Genomic DNA, 15,545 nt, shown 5'->3' on the forward strand with positions numbered 1-15,545 from the left:
CCTCCACATAGTTAGCCACTTGATCCAGCTTCATTCACCTATATCCCTTCTCCCCCGCAGTGATCTCCAGGGCTGGTTTCGTCAGATGTGTGAGTTTCATGCGTCTATTTCTAGGCACTTTATGCTGTTCCACTGGTTAATCCGTCGACATCTATACTAATATCATATTTTATAGTAAGTCTTAAAACTAGCAGCAAATTCCCTCATTTCATTTTTCTTTAGGAGTGTCTTGGTCCTTTTGTTCTTTCCATAATAAGTTTCAGAATCATCTTTTTGTACCATGATGCCCTTATTAGGATCCATTGGAATGTCATTAAATCTATGGGAAGAGGATTGTCCTCATTATAGTATTGAACCTCTTAGTCATGAACATGGGCTGGTTCTACATTTATTTAAACTGTACTTAATGTTTTTCAATAGTGTTTTATAACTTTCTTACTATAGGTCTTATGTACATTTTGCTATCTTTTTGTTTCTGTGTATATATATATATATATAATTTCTATCTTTTTGCTACTATACATAGGGTGCTTTTTAAATTACTTTTTTCCCCTGGAAACTCCATGCAGCATGCAGAACTTCCCTGACCAAGGATCAAACCTGTGGCCCCTGCAGTAAAAGTGCAGAGTCTTAACCACTGGACCATCAGGAAAGTCCTAAATTACAGTTTTGTATATTACTGTTATACACAAAAGCAATTTCTTTTTGGATATTGGTTTTTGGATATTTCTTCCGGGATATTGGATATTGGATTTTCTTGTGAAAATCTCTTATTCTGAATCATTCATCCGATTGATCATTCATTCGGATTTTCTACCTAGGCAACCACATAATATGAAAATACTGATGGTTTTACTCTTTTCCCACGCCTAGGCCTTTAATTTCTTTTTCTTGTCGTACTATATGGTCTAGGACCTGTGGGAAAATGTTACATAGAAGCAGAGATAGTTGTCATCCTTTTCTGGTTCTGGATTTTAAAGGAAATGTCCTAAAATTTCCTCATCAAAGAAAATAATACATATGTAAAATAAATAATAGTACATATGAAAACTTTCTCTGATTTTCCTTTATCACATTAAGAACATTCCCATCTAGCCTGCTGAGAGCTTTTGTCATGAAAGAATGTTGAATGTCATCATTTTTTTTTTTCCTAGATCTATTAAGATGATCATACGTTTTTTTCTTCTTAAAACTATAATGTAAGTTTTTAGTATGGGCTCCTTCAAAAGCAGAGCTTGCAACAAGGACTACAGTTCAGGTAGATTATTTAATTATTGAAGCCAGGAAGCAGGAAATAAGGAACAGGAAGACGGGGGCAGGGAAGGAGAGAAAGCCAATAGAAGATGCGTGACTGACGCTGCAGGTGTGAGCTAAGGGAGTTCAAGTCTGTCGGGACCTCTGATAGGTCTACAGGATGCTGGCCTGATCGCCTATCCAAAGGAACGAGGCTGGAGCTGTGTTTGCCAGTTCTTGGCCTCTTGTTGTTTGAGGGTTTCATGTTTAGGGAACTTGACACTCCTAGGCTTCTGGGAAACACTAGCCGGTAGCTAAGTGACTCCTTAAGCATTGGAGAAGCCTGAGAAAAAAAAGCAAAAAGAAGCATGGTATAAACCTGAGGTGGGACCCTGGAGCATAAGATGAGTCTAAGGTTGCAGGAAATTATCCACTGCAAATGCAGCTGATTTTAGAGAAGAGCATAAGCAACGTGACATACAGCACCAAAGTTTACTATTACCAACAATAATAAATGACATTCATAGCTTTCTCTTCTATTGTTCAACCAACTTTTCATAGCTAAGCCTAACTTGGATATGATGTCTAATATTTTTAATACATTGCTAGGTTTGTATTTTTCTTATTTTTCATTTATATTCATGAGTGAATATAAAATATAAATATAAAAAATATGTATAATATAAATATAATATATAAAGTATAATATAAATTAAAATATAATGTAAAATATAAAAATTATAATTTTATAATTTAATTTTAATTTTTCTGTTTCATCCTAATTTGTCTCATTTTGGTATTTAGGTTAAACTGGCCTCATAGAAAGAGAGCATGTTCCTGCTATTTCCATTCTCAGAAAGAGCTTTTGTAAAATTAGAATTATCCCTACTTAAACCTCTGTAACACTGTCTAGATTTGATGTTTTCTTTGTGGGAAGATTTCAAATTATGAATGTAATTCTTTTAATAGTTGTGGAACTATCCAGGCTTTTTATTTCTTCTTCAATCAAGTTAGGTAAGTTCTACTTTTTCTAAGATTTGGTCTACTCGGTTTCATATTTCTTGGCATAAATGATTTATAGTCTTTTAATTTTTAACTTTATTGAAGTGTAATTGATTTACAACATTGTATTAATTAAATGTTCGATTATGGTAAAATACACATAACAAATTTCACCACTTAACCATTTTTGAACGTATATTTGGTTGTCTTACATTCACACTGTTTCACAGTGGATCTTGAAACATTTTTAGCTTGTGAAACTGAAACTCTATACCCATTAAATAAATTTTTAGATTGGCCTATAATGTACAATATTATGTAAGCTTCAGATGTTCTACACAGTGGTTTGGTATTTGCATACATTTTGAAATTATCGCCACAGTAAGTCTAGTATCCACCTCTCTCCATACAGAGTTACCAAAATATTATCTGACCATATTCCTTATGCTGTGTTACATACCTGTGGTTTATTTTATAACTGGTGCTTTGTACCTCTTAATCCCATTCATCTATTTTGGAGCCCCTTAGCCTCCAGCAACCACCCATTCGTTCTCTGTATTTAGGAGCCTGGTTTTGGTTTTGTTTGTTTTGTTTTCCAGATTCCACATATACGTGAGGTCATATTTGGTAATTCTCTTTGTCTGATTCATTGTTATTCATTAGTATAACGCCCTCTAGGTCCATCTGAGTTGTTGAAAATGGCAAGATTTCATTCTTTATGGCTGAATAATATTCCGTTGTGTAGATATACAACCACATCTTTATCTATGCATCCATTGATGAACACTTAATTTGCTTCCACATGTTGGCTATTGGAAATGAGGCCACAGTGAACATTTGTGTGCACAAATGTCTTCGAATTAGTGCTTTTGTTTTCTTCAGAAGAATACCCAGAAGTAAAATTGCTGGATCATATGGCAGTTCTATTTTTAATTTTTTGAGGCACCTCCATACTTTTTTCCACAGCAGTTGTACCAATTTACGATCCCACCAACAGTACAAAACTGTCCCCTTTTCTCCACACCCTTGCCAATGCTTTTCATTTGTTCTGTCTTTGATGATAACCGTTCTGACAGTGGTGGGTGATATCTCAATGTGGTTTTGATTTGCCATTTCCCTGATGATTAATGATGTTGATCATCTTTTCACATTTGCTTCATTATTCATAATAGAGAGATGTTGTATTAAAATTTCTTGCTATGATGATGGTTTTAGCTCTTTGTTGTTCCTTCAAACTAAGCGCTTACAAGTTTAGAACTCTTATAATTTCCAGATGAACTGATCCTTTAATCTAGGTACTCCCTCTGTCCCTAATAAATATGTTTGTCTTAAAATTCCCTTTTGCTTGATACGAACAGACCTTTCCTGGTTTTATTTTGGTTAGCTTTGCTGGTGTATCTTTTACCATTCGACTTTCAACCATTCCACACTCTTATTCATTAGATGTGCCTCATAAAAAATGTAGATCCAAGTTTTGTGTTTAAATATTTTAAAAATGTAAGCTGAGATGAGAATTTAGGAATGATTGAGCAAATTACTCCCTATAAACCCGGCTAAAAACTGAGTTTAAAAGCCTGCATTTTCTTTTTGGCCATGCAATGCGCATATGGAATGTTAATTCCTAGGGGATCAAAGACTAGGGCTCCAAGGTTCACCCTCAGAAGCGAAGAGTCTTAACAACTGGACACCAGGGAAACCCTAAAAGGAAAATCCTAAAAGCCTGCATTTCAACAACATCCACAGTTGGCAAGAATCCTGACCCAGAAGGCTGCCCTCCAAGGCGGTGTGTTTGAGCTATTTTTCTGTCGTTGTTCCGTCTCTAAGTCATGACGACTCTTTTCAAACCCATGGACTGTAATATACCAGGCTCCTCTGTCCTCCACTATCTCCATTTAAAAAAAAAAAAAAACAGTTTTAGGTTTACAGCAAAACTTAGGGGAAGTAGAGACTTGCCACATACCTCCTGTCCCCATACATGCACAGCCTCTCCTGTTACCAACATCCCCCAGCAGAGTGGTCCATTTCTCATAACTGATGAACCTGCATTGACACGTCATTATCACCCAAAGACCATCGTTGACATCACGGTTCAGTCTTGGTGTGTACATTCTGTGGGTTTGGGCACGTGTGTGCTGACACATATGCACCATTGTAGTAGCAAACAGAGCGGCTTCTCCGTCCTAAAGCCCTCTCTGCTCTTTCAGTCCATGTCTCCCTCCCTTTAATCCCTGGCAACCACCAATTCTCCAACCAACCACTCCTCATTCCGAAATTCTCACCTCAGTTCCATCACCTAATATCTTTGTGATTTATTAATTCACCTGAGCCCTGAACTTCCTCAGATGCACAATCAAAATTGGCAGATTTGGTGTGATAGTGAGACAATGTATTAAAACCTAAACCTAGTCCCTAACAAAGAGTAGGCATCAGGAAATGCTAGTTTTCTTTTCCTTCCTCCTTATCTTGGTAACATGAAATCACATTTAGCTAAGAAAAGAGACAGGAAAGTGCCTGGGGACCCTGTGCGTCACCAGAAATCTAAGGGGGAGGGGGCCAGAGGAAGGAGGAGAATGTCCAGCTTTCGCCTCCCAAACCCTCTTTCCAACTGGGAAACTCCCTCCTAGGTTAACCCCAATAATGAGTCCTGTGGGATTCGGGGCTCCCCAGATTTGGGGCTTGTAGCGGTGACTGTCCTGCGTCCACACACATCACACACACATGAGCCCTGGGTGCCCGCCCCACCCCTGATGGCAGCGTGCCAGGAGGACTAGGCTATGTCCCACCTATCAGCTGACTCCTGGCTTCCTCTGCCCAGTTTCTTATAGGCCTGTGGCCCTGGGAGCTGGCCTTCCATGTGGCTTCCCCAAGACCACTCAGATAATGAGAGGAAATACGGTACAGCTTACAGAAAGCTGGGAGTTCCGGACTGCCGCTACAGGTCACCCCTTCCTGACCAGTGCCCTTCACGTCTCTCCAGGCAGTCCTCAGCTGTTCCCTGCAAACCTGTGGACGCCACCCGAGATGTCCCCTTTTGGTGGCTGGGGAACGCTCGCAGCCTTTCTCGCCCTGCTCTGCTGCCGAGGTGAGCCTGGGGATCCAGACTGGGTGTGTGCCAGCCAGCGGGTATGTCACCTGTACCCCTGGTATCGTGCAGAGAAGGGGGTCCTGGTCCTGAAGTCGCTAGGGCTTTGAGCACAGCGGCCACCCACCACGGTTGTGGGCTGCTGTGTGAGCCTGGATTCCCCATGACCCCATGACCCCAGGGCAGCAGGTTGGGGTCCTGGCCTTCACACGCTGGGTTGAACGGGCCCCATAACTTCAGGATGTGTGGATGTGGCAGGTCGTGGAGACTGATGAGGAAATGAAGGGAGGCTGAGGCTCGAGGGAAGGTGAGGGCACATCCCAGCTGGTCTTCAGAGGTGGCCCAGTGGACAGCAGAGGTCAGTGGAGGGCATTGTCTTCTGCTGACCATCAAAGTGCAAATGAAGCCCCTTCCGGGGAGTCCAGTGGATGGTGAAGAATGCCTCCATGTACTCAGTGCTCTGTTTTGGAAAACCTGGCAGGTGTTTTCATGGCAACCATGCAGGAAAGGGATTACTAACCCATTTGACAGATGGACAAACTGAGGCTCAGAAAGAGAAAGCACTTTGCCCAAGGCCACAGAGCTGGCAAACTCGGGATTCAAATGCAGCTCTCTCTCTCTCTCCCTGCAGAGCCTCTCTCTTGCCCCAGCTGAGGGCTAGGTGGGGCGTGCGGGTGTGGCGGGAGAACAGGGCACAGTACAGGCCCAGCTGGCCAAGATCAGTTCAGATTCCTCACCTTCTTCCTCGCTGGGCTCTGACCCCCCTGGTCTCCTCTCTGCCCAGGGTCTTAGTGCTGGTGGTTTTCTGCCCTCAGCAGACACCTGCCAGCCAAGTCCCCCCATCTCCTTCATCCTTAGCTCAAATGTCACCGTTTCCATGGAACCTGTGCTGAGCACAGTATTAACATGGCAGCTGCACCCCACTCCCTATTTCCTTTCCCAGGTACTTCACACCAACTGAAAACAGGTTAGTTTCCTTGTTTGTTACTCTGTGTCCCTTGCGGCAGTGTGAGCTCCACTAGGGGAAGCCTTTGTCTTCTTCCGTCTCTGATGGCTCCCCAGAGCCTAGAATGGTGCCTGCCACACAGCCGGTGTTCTACAAGGATTTGCAGGAGAGAGTGAAGGAGTGCAGGAGGAGCTGAACTCATGGACACAGGGCCTGAGAGGACATGATCCACTTCCATTTCAGGGAGGCCTTCAGAGAGGAAGGGTCATTTGGGCTGGGGGCCAAGTTTGAATACAATCTTCTTGGGGATAGAAGGTGTGCCTGATGAAGACTCACCAGGAGGTGAGAAGCTAGAAGAAGAGCAGTCAGGGACAGGGAGACAGCTAGAGGGCAGCCCCCTTGGTCTAGATCACAGGCAATAATGTCTGCACAAGGAGAGAGGAGCAGAAGGGACCCCTTGATCAGAGTGCCCACCATGGGCAGCTCCTCCAGGCAGGGCAGCAGGGCTGTCTGCTGAGCAGAGTTTTCTGGTTTCCAGGTTCTGGTGAGGAGCAGTTCGAGGTACCCATGGAGCCAAACCACCTGTTGGTGGGGTCTGGAGAGTTTCAGGTGATTAATTTTACTGCCAGTTGTACAGACCCCAAGAAACTTGTTCTGGAGACAGCCCTACACAAGACTTTCCTGGAGGGCCAAGCTCAGTGGAAGTTGTTCAAGGTCATCAGCATCTCCAAGAACATGGAGCTCATGTGCAGTTTCATCTGCGGCGGCAAGGAGGAGATGAAAGTTTTCAACATCACCGTGTTCTGTGAGTGTTGCCCACGGGGCCCTGCTCCCCGAGACCGGAGCCTGTGTCTGCAAACCCACAACGAGCTGCTCTGTCACTGCTCCTGGGCGCTCTCCTATGGCCTGCACCTCCCTGGGCTCCTAGATCCAGGCCACAGTCTCAGAATCTTCTCAAACCCTCCCCTGGCCTCCTTGAACCCTGCCAGCAACCAGGATTTTGAGATTTGCTCAGAGGCAGACAATCCAAGCAAGGTTTAGACAAATCTAAAAGTCATTTCCACAGTTTCCTCTCACTGGGGAGCACCCCCATCACCAGAATACCCTACATCCCCTGACAAGCAGCAGGGACTGCATCAGGAGGGCTGGCACAACCAGTATTCACCTCCTGGAGAGAAGGTCGTGGTCTTATCTTCCCCTGAGGGCCCTTTCCAAATGTGTAACCATCACACACACACACACACCTGCCCATGGGCCACAGAGACCGTGGAGAGACCGGGTTTCTCTCAGAAGCTCGGCACTTAGGGTATCTCTCAGGACTGTCATCAGTGCACAAATGAGGAGAAAGATGTCCTAAATCTACCACATTATCCTGGGGTAATGGGGGCTAGGTATTCCAGTTCAAAATGAACCCAGGGAGATGTCTTGGTTGTCCACTGGCTAAGACTATGCACTCCCAATGGAGGGGAACCAGGTTTGGTCCCTGGTCAGGGAACTAGACCCCACATACCACAGCTAAGACCTGTAACAACAAAAGAAATAAATCTTGGGTTAAAAAAAAAAACAAAAACAAGAAACTCAGGGAACCATGGAGTTTAATATCTAAGGGATAGCAATAGTTTTAAACCTGATCCTGCAAACCAAAGGAGCTCTGACTCTTGCCTCCACATCTGAAGAATCTCACAATTCATGGCCCCATTCCAGTGAGTACTCCCTTCTAAGTCTCTCTCAACAAAACCATCCAACTGTTTCATTTTTGAAATTTCTATTGAATTTATGGAGAGGAAAGAGACACAGCCAAAACTTTTATCTTTCTAGTTGACTGAACTGATTCGGAACCTTTTCTTTGGAGACACCAGGGCACCTCCTTTCTTGTCCATTGCAGAAGTCTTCAGGTCCCTGAAACTACCACCCAGGACATCGTTCACCCTGAACTGCTTCCTCCGTCCAGCCCCAGCCCACTTCCTGAGAACACCGTGGTCACAGGGGATGGTCTGGGCTGGGTGGGGCCTGCCCGAGCTGCACCCCCATCCTGAGCAGACCTCCCTTCCGCTTTCCTGCAGACCCTCCAAAGCAAGTGCTGCTGACGCTGTCGCACACCTCAGTGGCCGTAGGGACACTGTTCACCATCGAGTGCAGGGTCCCCGCCGTGGCACCCCTCGAAGGCCTCACTGTCACCCTGCTCCGTGGTACTGAGATCTTGTACAATCAGACCTTTGTGGGGACAGCACGTTTCCCCCAAGATGTCATGGTCACCCACCACACCACAGCTGACAGGGAAGACAGCCTCCATAACTTCTCGTGCGAGGCCTGGATGGACCTGCGCTCTCGTGGCGGTGGCCTTGTCCACAGAGTCTCAGATCCCCAGAGGCTTGAAGTCAAAGGTGAGGGGGAGCCCACAGATCAGGAGGGGGGACATTCGCTTTCAGCCCTTCAGGGGAAGAAAACGCCTTCGCCCCACTCTCTGCCAGCTCAGGGGAGGCACTCGGGGAAACGGCACTTGATCCCTGGGGTTACCCGGAGCTCCTGGTGAGTTCGTAGCTTGGACCCTGACTAGTTGCTTGGTCATGAGTGAGCTGGGTGACCTTAACCAAGTCAAGCTCGTCTCTCTGGCCTTGACCCCTCTCTGCAGTGATAAATTTGACCTGACTGACTCCTAAGGTCCCCTGGAGTTCTGCTTCTGTCACCCTAGATGTCAGGATCCTCTTTGTCTTCAGAGAGTTTGGCCAAAGCTCCCTCATCTCTGCCCAGGGCGGGGCTGCCCTGGACCAATCCACATAGCAGACTATGAGGTCTGGCAGCGCATGGCAAGGGGACCATCTGAGTCCATCTGCCCTCATGGTCTCACAGAGCCCGGCTGGTGGCCCGGACCCTGTCCTCCTTCCCTCCAGTGATAACACCATTTGCCACTCATCCCTGCAAAGCGGAGTGACAGCAGGCTGCCCAGGGATGGGTGGGTGGGTGACGGGTAGACAGCTGCCCCTCTGGAGCCTGGCACCTGGGACCGGAGGACTTCTGTGACCTCTACCCCTTCTCTCCCCAGAGCCCGAGCCCAACAACCAGATGGTGATCATGGCGATCGTGATAGTGCTGCTGCTCTTGTTTGTGACATTCGTCTTCCTGTGCTTTGTCTTCAGCGAGAAGTGGCGCCGGGGGCGGACAGGTCATTACCCAGTGCAGGCCGCTTGGAACAGGCTGAGACGGAGCCACCGGGCACAGCCCCTGTGAGCTGCGTGGCCACTGTCATGGCGGCCACTGGAACTCAGTGTGGCTCCTTAGGCTGCGGTCCAGGCCTGGCTGAGGGACCATGTGAAGCAGCCTGAATACAAACACCTGGACTTAACCCCGTGCCTTCGTGTCTCCCCCTGGGATTGGCCAGGAAGGGGAGCCACCAGGCCTGGCTGAACCTCTGTCTCCAAATATCTCCTCAGCCTCCCTCCGCCCTCTCCTTCAGAGGCCTTCCTGAGCCCCAGCAAACCCAGGCCCTGGTGTGCCCCCAGGCTGACCTGCCCGGGCACCAGGCACCCATCTCATGGGACCCTGAGTGACTCCTCCTGAGGGAGGGTGGGGAGACCCGCCCTGGCCCAGGGGGGCAGAGAGACACTCCGTTCCCACGTGGCCCTCCAGGACATGGCTCTGACTTCTCTCTTCTGCCAACAGAGCCAGCATCCAGGGGTGAGTGTGGGGGCCCCAGTGGCTTGGCTCCGGGATCCTCCCGCCAGGCCTCCCCCGCCACTCTGGGCCTTCTGAGAGCCATGGAAACGAAAGCTGTCCTCGCCTCTTACCTCCAGTTCTGTTATTGGGCCAAATGGAGACCCCGCAGCCCTGGTCATCCAGAGAGAGGGGAAGGGGAGGAGGTCGACGGAGGGCTCCGTCTCCCAGGCCTCTGCCAGCCGGGGCAGCGATCAATGGGACAGGGTTGGGGTTTTACATGGCTTCTGGGACTTGGACAGGGCTCAAAGGGGCTCTCACCATGGATCAGATATCAGGTTGATTCAAGGTCTCCGTGTGGTGGACATGGGACTCATCCACCCTGGGGAGACGGCCTGGTTGGGGATAGGGGGGTAAGAAGGGTTGGCAGGTGTAGAAAGGGGTTGTTAGGCATGAGATGGACATGGGGACTCCAGGGCGGCTGTTTCCAACTCTTCAGTGAAGCTGGCCTGGCCCCAGGGCTGCTGTCTGTCCTCATTATGGGCTCTCAGCATCGTAGTAGTCTGGGGGGAGAAGCATCCTCAGTCGTCCCCAAGGGCGAGTTAAGGGGACAGACCCGCTGTCTGTAATGATGACAATACGACATGCCCCCACCTCAGGGCACATGGCCCTCCCAGCCTTCAGATCCACCCCTTGGCCTGGGCCCTGCTGACCACCCACCTGGTCCCTACCTGAAGCTGGAGGTACATCTGCACCCACAGTTCCCGTGGCACTGGGCGGTGGAGGTGGGGGCACCGCTCTCCTTAGATGGGGAAGGGAAAAGAAACCCCCCATCAGAGTTCTCAGAGTGGCCTCTGCAATTTGACCCACAAGTCTCCCCACCCCACCCACAGATCCTGGCCAGTTCTTCCACCCCCGGACCAAAGCCTTGGCAGCACCCAGACCCCCAGCCTCACTTACACCCCCCTTTTTCCAGGCGCAGGAGGGTGATGCTGAATCTCAGCTGAATCCTGCACGCGGGGCTGGTGTAGGGGAGGGGAAAGGAGAGGGCCTGGCCAGGGGAGCAGGGGCCCCAGGGCAGGCATGGTGCAGGGCAGGTAGTGGTGGTGGAAAACCAGAGGCCCCTCCTCCTGGGGTTCCGTCTCCTCCTGGTGTTGAACCTCCAGGGAGACCTGGGGATTGTGCAAGATGGGAGGGGAGACAATACAGTGTCAGATTCTCCCTGCCCCTGGTCCTCCATTCCTCTGAATTATTTCTTCAGATACACAGCTCAAAACGGCTCCTGTTTTTTGAGCATTTAAGACAAGCAAGCAAAGCACTTTGGAGACATTTATTCCTTATTCTGCAGGTGGGAAAACTGAGGCTCACAGGTTAAGCAGCTTTTCTAAGGTTACCCAGCTCCTAAGTAGCCAAGCAGGGACTGGAGGGACCCAAATATGGCTCCAGAGCTGGGCCCAGGAGTCCCCCTGGCCTCACCCTCTTACCGATCCAGGGTCACTGGACTCTTTAATAGACAAGGGATAGGCTACCCACTCCAGTATTCTTGGGCTTCCCTAGTGGCTCAGCTGGTAAAGAATCCGCCTGCAATGTGGGAGACTTGGATTCGATCCCTGGGTTGGGAAGATTCCCTGGAGAAGGGAACGGCTACCCACTCCAGTATTCTGGCCTGGAGAATTCCATGGACCATATAGTCCATGGGGTCACAAAGAGTCGGATACAACTCTTTAATCAATAGATTTTAATAAGCCAGCCAAGGAATTCAGGCTGATGATTCACTGGGCCTCAAGCCGCACCAGAGAGTGAGAACGAGAGTCGTCGGGTGCCCAAGCTCCGGGCTGATGGGTGGGCTGGGCTGGAGGGGTGGCTTAGGTGGTCCGCCCACTCTCTTGGTGGTGCCGTGTGTGCAGGGATCATGCGCAGTCCCCTTGTTTTGCTCCCTGAAGCTCAGAAACGGCAGTTGATTTGTGACCTTTTTGTAGCTTATTGTTCATAAGTGCCCCAGCTGCGCATGCGTGCAGTTATTTTTAGTTTCTTTGTTTCCCATTGATGGTTAGTCCAGGTGCAAGCACTTCTGTAAAGACTTCCGGGTCCCAGCCCATCTCAAGCCCCAGTCCCTGATCCACTTATGCCCCTGTTGAGGTGGCGTGCTCATCCCAGGGCCATCCCCACCTCCAGGGCCGGCAGGGGAGGGGTGAAGGGATGGGATGGCAGCAGCTCCTCAGGGTCTCCCTCTGCCTCTGACCAGCCCCTCCTTGAACCTCCTCTCTGCTCCCTCCAAGCTGACTGGCATCCTCTCTCCACCCAGCTGTCACTCCTGCAGACCTCTCAGGGTGCCTATCGTCTGCTAAATAAGGCTCCTCCTTAGAGCTCCTCCCATGTACCCTCCCCCCCGACACACATACACACACAAGTACACAAGGTTTCCTCCATTCTGTCTCTGCCTTTGTCACTGTTTACCTAGATGGTGGACTGTACACCCCTCACCTCCTTCAAGCATCAGAATCCTACCTGGCTTTTTTTTTTTTTTCTTTTTGGCCCCACAAGAAGCTTCTGGGATCTTAGTTCCCTGACCAGGGATTGAACCCCGGGTTCTCCAGCAGTGGAAGCTCGTAGTCCTAACACTGGACCACCAAGGAAGTCCTCTGCTGCTGCTGCTGCTGCTGCTAAGTCGCTTCAGTAGTGTCTGACTCTGTACGACCCAGTAGACAGCAGCCCACCAGGCTCCCCCATCCCTGGGATTCTCCAGGTCCTCTACCTGGCTCTTAAGGGCTGGTTCTAAGGCCACGTGCTCTTCTGAGGAACCCCAACCAGGTGGCCCTCACAATTTGTACCAGTCACAGCCAAAGTTGCTTTGTATTCATAGTCATTCATTTCTTCAGTCACTTGTTCAACAAAAGCAATTGAGCCCCTAGTAATATATCAGGTACCCTATAGTCCCAGGGTACAGTGGAGCCTCTCTGTCCTTGGGAGTCCAAAGGGTGATGCACTGGCAGGGGATCTTTGAACACAAGACCTGAGTGGTCTGGATTTTGGGACCCCCTACCTCAACTCCATGGAGGATGGCACGGCTATCTGGCACATAATAGATGCCAAACAGAGAAGCCACATAGATGTGGGCTGACTTTGGCTCCTCTGTTGCCTGATTTTCTTTTTTTCTCTCAAGATAGAGGGAACCCCAAATGTTTGCCCGCCTCTGTCCCTGCAGGTGGGCAGCTCTGGCAGTCTACCCCCACTCCCAGGCAACGCACCTGTGGGTTAGTCCAGGAAAGCCCCTGGTTGAGCACCGCTGCCACCTGGCCACTCAGAAAGAGCTGGTTCATCTGAACGTTCTGTAGCATCATCAGCTCCAGCAGGTCTAGGGGACCGGAGTTCAGCAGGCCCCCGCCAGCCCTTCCCCTGCCCTTGCTGGCGACGCCAGGGTCATTTCCCCAGCGTCCTGCCCCGGGAGTGGATGGGTCGGGTGGCGGGCGCCCAGAGAATGTGGCGGGCAGAGCAGGGTACAAAATGGAGAACTCCCGGAGTCTCACCTTCCTTCACGCGGCCTGGCTGCGGGGATGTAGGTGGGATGGTCCACGGGAGGGGCTGCAGAACGGTCACCCAGGGCTGGGGGGGAAGGGGGCTCAGTCAGGCAGGCGGGAAGGGATGGGGAGCCCCTAAACCTGCAGGAGCTTCTCCTCTCTGCGCCCCCACGGCCTCCCAGTTCTCTGTCAAGTCTCTTCCTCTCTGGCCGGGGCCTCTCTCCTCACCACCCCTCCAGGGTTTCAAACCTCCAGGAATATTTCCCCAACTCAGCCCCTGACCCTCGCCTGCCCACAAGGCCATCCAGATAAAGGCAGGCTCCGCTCCCTGACTCAGCCCTCACCATCGGGGCTGCAGTCTGTGCTGGGGGTTGACTCCAGCTCCCTCCAATTCCTGAGGCCATGGCCAGCTGCAGCGATCACCGTTACCTTGACGACACTGGAGGACGCCAAAGTCTCCTCCCACGCATGCGCAGGTCCTGCCTGCGCTACTCTGGTGCCCCGGGCTTTCGCCCTAAGTCCCCGCCTCCTGCTCGGCTGTCTCCAACTTTACGGAGGAGAAGTTCCCAGGGATTCTCACCCCACAGCTCCGGAGGCCGGACTCTCTCCCAGATGTCCATATCCAAACCCCTGCGCTGGGGCTCTCTGGACATCGCGTCTCATCCTACGCTGTATCTCACACCCTTGGGCATCCCCAGCACCAGGCCTGGGGAGCCGGGGCAGGGTTGGGGGGTGGTGTGTGTTGAATGAATAAATGAGTGACTGGGGAGGCCCACCCCACCTCGGACACTTGGTTTTCGGGGCCGGAGCCCAATTGACTAGGATGATGAGTTGCTGCTGCTGCTGCTGCTAAGTCGCTTCAGTCGTGTCCGACTCTGTACGACCCCATAGATGGCAGCCCACCAGGCTCCCCTGTCCCTGGGATTCTCAAGGCAAGAACACTGGAGTGGGTTGCCATTTCCTTCTCCAATACATGAGAGTGAAAAGTGAAAGTGAAGTCGCTCAGTCGTGTCCGACTCTTAGTGACCCCATGGACTGTAGCCTGCCAGGCTCCTCCATCCATGGGATTTTCCAGGCAAGAGTACTGGAGTAGGGTGCCATTGCCTTCTCCGAGGATAATGAGTTAGGAGTAGAGAATTATACAGCAGCAGGCTTGGGGGCGAGGGGCAGGTGAGTAAGGAAGGCAGGGGGTTTGCTCCACATCTCTTGCTCTGAGGCTCAGCGGTAGAGAATCCTCCTGCAGTGCAGGAGACGGAGGAGACAAGGGTTTGATCCCTGGGTTGGGAAGATGCCCTGGAGAAGGGCATGGCAACCCACTCCAGTACTCTTGCCTGGACAATCCCATGGACAGAGGAGCCTGGCGGGCTGCCGTCCATGGGGGTTGCAAAGAGTCAGACATGACTGAGCAGAGACACACACTCTGAATAAGAGGGCCGGCCTACAGGCTAAGAGAGGCTTCTGGAGCAGACCATGGAAGGAAACACCAACCAAGTTCGCGGAAAAGGCTGGTCCCTGTTTGCTCCCTGGTCCCTGGTCAAGGTGAGCCACTTCTCCAAAGTGGAGAGTTGGGAGTTTAACATCAGTGCCCCCATTATTGTCCCTTATCTTTTAAAAATTACCAAAGCATGCATTCTTTCGACAGGAAGTTATCAAGGTCTTCTTTGCTTAAGAACAGGTGAAGGGAGAGATCTATTTCGGCAGCTGTGACCATCCTAAGATAGGCCCTGAGCAGCAGTCGAAGAAAATCCAGACAGGAAGCTGGGATTAGCACCCTGGAGCTGCCCTTCCCCCACCCTCCACTTCTGTTCTGTTCTCCTTCCCAGCAGTCCTGGTGTCTAGAACCAGAAAGGCCATTCGCACCTCCTCGTCAGTAAACCTTCTCCCTGTCTCTGGGAGATGGGGTACTGTGGGCAGTGCGTTAGCTGTCCCCAGGGGTCTTCTGGCTTCAACAGCCGTGACCAAGCTGAGATGGTGCACTGTGGTCCCAGGCCCACCCTCATTCCAGGTAGAAAGAGGGAACCAAGCCTTGTGCCCAGGAGGTGCCTGTGTGTGCTCCTTCTGAGCACTCTAGGCACAGCGGCATATCCTTGTTGGTTCCAGCATTGTTGGGAAG

At 50.4% G+C, this 15,545-nt stretch overlaps 2 protein-coding genes across 4 annotated transcripts in view; one reads left to right on the forward strand and one right to left on the reverse strand.

The window, feature by feature from the left end:
• The window catches only part of ICAM2 (intercellular adhesion molecule 2), an 11,865-nt gene extending 2,259 nt beyond the window's left edge, over nt 1–9,606 (forward strand). The window contains exons 2-5 of one of the 2 annotated variants that reach the window (XM_010856420.1): nt 5,213–5,317; nt 6,802–7,068; nt 8,327–8,647; nt 9,307–9,606. In XM_010856420.1, the coding sequence (XP_010854722.1) occupies nt 5,257–5,317; nt 6,802–7,068; nt 8,327–8,647; nt 9,307–9,491 (834 nt within the window). In that variant the 5' untranslated portion in view covers nt 5,213–5,256 and the 3' untranslated portion in view covers nt 9,492–9,606. The remainder of the gene's footprint in view (nt 1–5,212; nt 5,318–6,801; nt 7,069–8,326; nt 8,648–9,306) is intronic. The other variant, XM_010856421.1, reaches the window with a different exon arrangement.
• Nucleotides 9,607–10,426: 820 nt separating this feature from the next.
• On the reverse strand, nt 10,427–14,334 carry PRR29 (proline rich 29). Of its 2 annotated transcripts, XM_010856419.1 has the most exons (5): nt 13,777–14,334; nt 13,442–13,517; nt 13,163–13,269; nt 10,875–11,086; nt 10,427–10,716 (listed from the first exon to the last, which is right to left on the reverse strand). In XM_010856419.1, exons 1-5 carry the CDS (start codon nt 13,834–13,836, stop codon nt 10,452–10,454), a joined length of 720 nt encoding a protein of 239 aa, XP_010854721.1. In that variant the 5' UTR covers nt 13,837–14,334; the 3' UTR covers nt 10,427–10,451. The 2 variants fall into 2 exon arrangements, 1 of the variants encoding a protein (XP_010854721.1); XR_826754.1 differs by lacking the exons at nt 10,875–11,086; nt 13,163–13,269 and having other exon boundaries at nt 10,646–10,716; nt 13,442–14,334.
• Nucleotides 14,335–15,545: the final 1,211 nt, after the last annotated feature.

Source organism: Bison bison, unplaced genomic scaffold (genome assembly GCF_000754665.1).
Source record: "Bison bison bison isolate TAMUID 2011002044 unplaced genomic scaffold, Bison_UMD1.0 scf7180017864371, whole genome shotgun sequence".
NCBI classification, from domain to species: domain Eukaryota; kingdom Metazoa; phylum Chordata; class Mammalia; order Artiodactyla; family Bovidae; genus Bison; species Bison bison.